We start from the raw sequence: 6806 nt of genomic DNA, 5'->3' as shown, positions 1-6806 counted from the left end.
ACACACACAGTGTATGGATGAATACAATTATTTCGGCAACTTTGTTTTTGGTAATACAGTGTTTTCATATTTTTATTCACTGACAGAAAATATGAAAATCGCATAAGAAAGTGAACCACCCAACATTTTATTATCTATAATAAGAATCGGATACAAAGCTAGTTGAAAAGCTGTGTCTCAAAAGAGGAACATATTTCAATAAATCTACAATGTCAGTTGGACTGTTCTCCGCCTTTTTTGCTTTGTAGGTTTGTGGTTTTTCATAGAACCACATGATCAACTTTCAGTGTCCCCTGATACACTGTACATGTGAGAATGACTCTGAGCTGACAGAGACACAAGAGAGAAGTGAACAAGGTAAAACAATAAATTAAAAGAACCACATGATTCACTTCCTTAAACTGACTGAGTGAATCCTGTCCTGTGATTACAGACTATAAATGTCAGTTCAATGTGCAAGTCTGGCGTTAGGTTTTAAAACACGGCAAAAAAAAGTCACAATCAAAATTTGTAGCTTTAACTCGGTTGTTGGTAAATCTAATAAGAATTTTACTTTTTAAGCAGTCATTAAAAGTCATAAAAAGTCTTTGGGATGAATAATTTATAGTGACATAATGACCTGAATTAATCATTAATATGCCTTAAAAAGTTTAAGGGATTTTAACAGCTGTTATAAAAATCAGCTAAATGTGATCAGTAAAATTATAAAAAGAAAACAACTGTAATATGCTACATCGCTGCCTCTTCAAATCTGTTGTGTACTAAAATAACCAGGAAGAGAAGAGTTCAAGCGCTTCTGCTGATTAAAAAGCATTTTTTACACTCATTCAGATGCGTGAGTGAAGACGCCGGAATATATGTCCTAGATTAAAAAGTAAGAATGAAGTGTGATACATTTCAAAAAGTCATTCCCCAAACAGAAGACTGAAGACGTAAATGGTGACAGACAATCAACAAATGTTGCTGCATTTAGTGTTGTTCTTTGGCGTTCACGTTTGAGAACTCACCTTTCCTGCACACACACACACACAACCATTGTTCAAAGACCAATAGAACAACATTGAGTGCACGTGATCCTAGTGAATTAAAAAAAAAAAAGACATCCTTTAATATCCAGACCGTCCGTACTGTCAGTTCTGACCCAGAAGAGGAAAAGAGATGAAGTAACCAAGGGCAGAGCCAATGATGACACCAATGAAGATCCAGGTGTTGTAGGACATGACGCACAACATCAGCATGTAGCCCAGAGTCACCTGTATCATGTGAAGGACTGTCTGGATACCGTGCAACAACCAGCTGAGGAAAGGAAGGGAGGAGAGCAACACATAGAGTCAATTACAGCAGTTCTAAAACATGCAAATGATGCCCCACATACTTTACACTAGTCAGAAGTATGTGAGTGTGATTTAGTGGCAGGCAGAATAAACTCAACATCACTGTACAAATGCCAGGAAGCCGGAGCTGTGGCAGGCAGGTGGGGAAACTACAGCTGCATTGTCACGTCAGGACCACTGTAACCTGGTAGCACCGAACAACTCTCAATCCAGGACACAGCGGTGACTTTAAATCTACGTCTAATCTAGTTCAAATCCAAAGACTGGAACCAACTATGACACATTCACACATTCTGTAAAACTGAATGCACATTTGTTTTATTATGCTGTCAAGGCTGGTTTGCATTAGTAAGATTAGATAGTCGAAAAACACAATGCCACAAAATCTGCAACTACAAATCAAATTAGCTTTGGCTCATGTTGCCTATTTTCGTCATCAAGCATAATGTCTCATCAACAAAAATGTCACTGCACTCAACTTAGGTTACATATTGTTTGCTTGCATTGTTATTAGGATGGAGGGTTCTGTTAGCCTTGAGGGTTTGAGACTGGAAACCAGTCAGTGTGAAAGGAGGTGCACATACACATGACATACAAAAAACAATAGGAATAAGATGAAATTACATTACCTACATACAAAAAACACAAAACTCACCACGTTTGAATTACAATACACCACAACCATTGACCACAAGCTGCTTTCTCATGTATGTTATTTCAGCATTTGCATTCGAACACTTCGAACTTCACTCGTATTTCACAATGTGCCCAACCTCTTCCTGGTGTTTGGAGATGGAGATGGTGGCTCAATGGGGGTCAGTGAGGATTCGGAGGGAGCGCTGTCCAGGACGGAGCTGCAGCCACTGTGGGAGGACATATTGACGGCGTACGGTGACTGAGGCTGGGACAGTTTAGAGCAAGTCGCCAGCCACACTTTCCACACTTTAAGAAACTCGTAGAAAACTGTCAGCAGCAGGACCACAAACACCGACAGCACCATCCCTGGAGACACAAACACACACATCACATACACACCAAGTCACACAGCTGAACACACTAATCCACACTACTGGCCCTGAGCCCAAACCTGTGGCTCCTTCCCACAGTAGCATAGTCATCTTAAATTCAGTACACTGAATGGATAAATATTGATCTTAGTTTATCAGAAATACGTTGGTATCAGCACATGTACTGAATGTTGGCCAATGAGTAACTAAAAATGCAGTACTGGTTTGGGCTGGGTGCCCTGTCTGCATTTATTCAAATGATAAAATGGCTTTCATAAAAAAACAGCCCTTCAACACATTAAAACAAAATTGGTACAAGCTTTAACACCACGCACACCGAACAAAAGTGGCTCCAGGCATGTTAGCTGATGTTTCATGTCATATTTGCTGAGAGTCTGGATCATCATTTGAATACAGAGTACCTGATGTGAAACCAAGTTGCTTTTCTTCCTCTTCAAAACCACTTCTCACGCCTAAAGCCTGAGTTTAAATATAACTCGCAATTAATCATCCCAAGTTTGATATGATGGCATTTAGCTTGGCCAGAGTGATCACGAAACAAAAATGCAGTGACCAGATTAACTGGTTCTAGGTGATGATTGTGTTTTGCCAAGTATGTGACTCAGGTAGTAGGTTAGTTAGTCTGACATGGAGAGTTGTGAAGGGTTCGCAGGCTGATGGATGGTGATACAGTAGCACACTGACACTGTTGGCCTGCACTACTTGCTTCGAACAAACACAATTTCCATGTTACTTTAGTTAGTTTATAGTACAAACCAAAGACCGTAATCCATTCAGAGTGGTGTCAAGAAGAGATTATACAGTAACATCATATGAATATAAGGCTTCCATAGCTCGTCATCTTTTGACAGATTTAACTGTGCAGTGATAAAGGTAAGGATTCACCATTACAGAGGGAATCTCTAAGAGTCAATGGTGTTTGACACTTTGCAGCTTACCTCCAGGTCCCTGCACATTCCAGAAGTCAAACAGCAGCGTCACACTGCTTGACACCTCAAAAGTCATCTAAAAAGAGAGAGAGAGAGAGATATTAATTAAATGTCTAAACTCCCCAGTGCTGTTCACAGGACCGGCTCACTAATCATGAGACACATCATTAATGCAGGAGCAGGTGTTACAACAACACTGACCTCATCCTCGTTCTATCCAAGATCAGTCATCCAAGACTGAGAGTAACTGCTCTGCAATCAGTGCTCTCCCTCTCCTCCTTCATTTTTCTGGTGCACCAACTCCGAACGTCATTGATTTCAAATCTAAGCAGCCTTTACTTTCTTTTTTAATTTTTTACTTTAAAGAAGCAGCAGACTTTCATAACAACAAAAACATATCTCGCCATAAAGATTTAAAATCCCTAATAAAATATATACAAGAAAAGTTTAAAAAGTGACAGCAGTGGTTGACTAGAGTTTTCTCAAGATAGTTTTGTTGGCAACTTCAATGTATCCTTTGTCCCAGATTTAATTTTTGTATTCCACAAATTAAAAAAAAAAAATCTAAACAAACATCTATTCAGCTGATCCTACTCCACTATTGTAGGATGCATTGCCCCACAAAAGCACACTCTGTTCTGTCCTGCTGCTGTGGATGTGTGACTGACAGAGGAATGTTTGTGTGCGTCTGTGGCTCGCTCAGCTGCCCAGTCCTTGCCAGACTATCACCACCTCTTCCCTGATAATTCCCCACCTGTCCGTACATGAGAGCCTCTCACCAGCTGCACGCTGGAGCACACCTCACTGTTACTGTCGATCAGCCACTGACGCAGTTGTCTGTTCCAGTTAGGTGAAAAACAAAGAAACACACAAAGCATCTTTGTGGTTTAGAGATGTGAGGTACAGATCACGTACTTTCGGACTTTCTGTTTATAACCTCACTTCCCAATTATGTCACTACAGGCAAAACTGTGAACTAATAGCAACCTGGCTTTTATTTTGTCAAGCTCTGGTCATCATTTGTGTACTCACCATGTTAACTGATCGAACAATGGCATCAGATGATCAAACAGGTTGTTGATAGATTATCTAAATCCCTTCATTTGGAGGTAAAACCTAAAGTAACCACTCCTGATAATTACTTCGGTAAGAAAGCTGTGTGTGAAAACTACGGTAAGCACATTAGGTCACATTTGTCCCAGGAATGTTTCAAACAATCAAGCTGGGTTCTAACTTGCCTTTTCTAGTCTTGCTAATATCGAGGATTGTTTAAATCGTCTGACTGCTCATGTGACTTAGCCTGGATAGTGTTTTTTCAGTGATGTCATCAAGTTTCCCAAATCTCAGCAATTAGTTTGGTGAGTACAATGTTATTATCACAAATGACAACTAAACCTACAAAAACAAAAACTAGTTGGTAATGAATTTAGTTACTATCTCACGAGAATAAGTAACAGCTGCTAACGAACCAGGAAGGACCTGGTGGTGCAGAAGAGCACGATGAATTAACTTTGTCTCACTATAACTGGTTAGTTTCACTAGAATCCAGTATTTGTATGATAAACCCAAAGAAACCTCTTTCATTGACACAGATTTAATTTGGTAAAAAGGTTAAAGCACAAAGTGTCCGGACAGTGCAGAGGTGGTGTAGAGGATAGGAATTTTGTCTTTTTTAGGAAACTTGAATGCATCACAGAGAAAGACAAATATACAGTAGTAGAGTCAACCATCCAGCTCGAGAGCAGGCAGGGCGAGCACTGGGAGCTTATCTGTCAAACTGGTTAATCTGTTTACTAATGCTGACAGTGCAAACTGTGTGAGTGGTGCTTCTCGCCTCTAGCACCAACTCTCTCCAGACACTTTCAAAAGAACGTAACAGTAGCTTTGGCTTTTGCATTCATGTCAACAGTGTTTGCAGACCAATCGGTGTTGAAATTAGCTTGAGGCAAAGTGTAATTAGAGAATATCAAGTGGTGTCAAAGCTCAAATCAAAAATAAAACCTTCAAGATAATAATTAATTACCAGTGTACTGATGAACATGAATGCAATCTAACTGGAACAGCATATATGCAGTTATGTATCAAATAATTACATGTTAGAAATAGGTGATTGCATCAACCCGAGTTAAGCAGACTCTCCAAGCTGGACACCGTGCAAACACCTGTGAGAATGAATGATGTCCCTCTGTGTTTATTGTGCTCAGCTCCCCACAGATTATATCACATGTTTCCACAACACCGAGTCACACTTTTATCCAAGGTCAGAGAGGTATTTCCAGAGCTAAACTGACTCAGACAACACGTGAAGTAACTTATCTCATGCTGCAGAAAACACTCCACTTACGGACATCATGGTGAATTTGCTGCGGACACACTGACTCCACAGTTTCGGCGGTTACTGACTCCGGTTCCCCATCGTAAGACGACTGTCGTCCCGGGCTGGATGGAGAGTCAAGTACGAGGCATCTGTCAGGGTGAAGCTCAGCAGACTCAGCGGTAACAACAGTGTCCCAGCTCCTCTGCTCTCTCAGCGCAATGACGACAACGTGTGACTTTTAACAACAAGCAGGGGCCGATGGGTAATGGAGTCCTTTTAGCAAATGGAAACAAAAACCCAATGATTCAAGTCCTAGTCCACTTACCAAAATGTTATCGCCGTCATTTAGTGTATCACCAGACACACATTTACATTAACCATAGATAGTCATAGATATATACACCAACCTATACATGTGTAACCTTTTGATAAGTATTAGCCGTAGCCAGTGCGGGGTTTAACACTATCACACCACGCATGCGTGAGCTCGATGGGCTGCCGTTTGTTTATGGCAAAACCAGAGTCACGTGGTGCCCGCGGAGTTAGCCGAAGGAGCTCGGGGTTTTCCGGCTGCGGTCACTGCAAAAGGTGAAGGTGGGAGGAAGCAAGAGTACTTCAGGGATGATGGTGTAGGCTGATTACACCATTAATAAGGAGGTATAACCATCATTAGAAAAATCTTATTTCAACCTGATTATATTATTATTATTATTATTATTATATATATAATATATATTTTATTATACTTTTAGACAGAGAGTGCTTAGTCAGTTTTCTTCTGGGGTGCCAAACGTCCGGATTAAGGTAACACACTGGGTTTAAACTGCATGTTCTCTAAACTCTAAACAGTTTTGTTTTTTTTATACAAGTTACATTGTACACTTTCAAACTAAATGGATCCAGACCTTGGCTGCTGCTGCCTGTTATCTGAGCTTTAGCAAACATCTTTATCGGAGCCTCTGTTTGATTTTAGTCATCACTAGAACACTTAACTCCTCTTGTCCATTTCTGTATTTGCAGCTTTTAGAACAACAACTTCTAGTTTAACACCAGGTTTTTTGAGGTCAGTCCGTACCATACCTGCAGTTATACACAGATTTGTGGACAGTTTAGACCATGTACATCATTTTATCTGCAGAGCACTCCTATACCTATAACCTATAACAAAGATTTAGAAGCATGCTCCCATTTCAAGCTG

At 40.3% G+C, this 6806-nt stretch overlaps 1 protein-coding gene across 2 annotated transcripts; it reads right to left on the bottom strand.

The window, feature by feature from the left end:
- Window positions 1-105: 105 nt before the first annotated feature.
- On the bottom strand, window positions 106-5833 carry slc31a2 (solute carrier family 31 member 2). Of its 2 annotated transcripts, none has more exons than XM_026340220.1 (4): window positions 5636-5833; window positions 3301-3367; window positions 2108-2336; window positions 106-1296 (listed from the first exon to the last, which is right to left on the bottom strand). In XM_026340220.1, the coding sequence occupies exons 1-4, from the start codon at window positions 5642-5644 to the stop codon at window positions 1131-1133; spliced, it is 471 nt and encodes a 156-aa protein (XP_026196005.1). In that variant the 5' UTR covers window positions 5645-5833; the 3' UTR covers window positions 106-1130. The 2 variants fall into 2 exon arrangements, with proteins under 2 accessions (XP_026196005.1, XP_026196006.1); XM_026340221.1 differs by lacking the exon at window positions 5636-5833 and adding an exon at window positions 4324-5614.
- Window positions 5834-6806: the final 973 nt, after the last annotated feature.

Source organism: Anabas testudineus, chromosome 22, assembly GCF_900324465.2.
Source record: "Anabas testudineus chromosome 22, fAnaTes1.2, whole genome shotgun sequence".
NCBI lineage: Eukaryota > Metazoa > Chordata > Actinopteri > Anabantiformes > Anabantidae > Anabas > Anabas testudineus.
The sequence above is the reverse complement of the archived record's forward strand: the minus strand, read 5'-3'. Positions and strand labels throughout refer to the sequence as shown.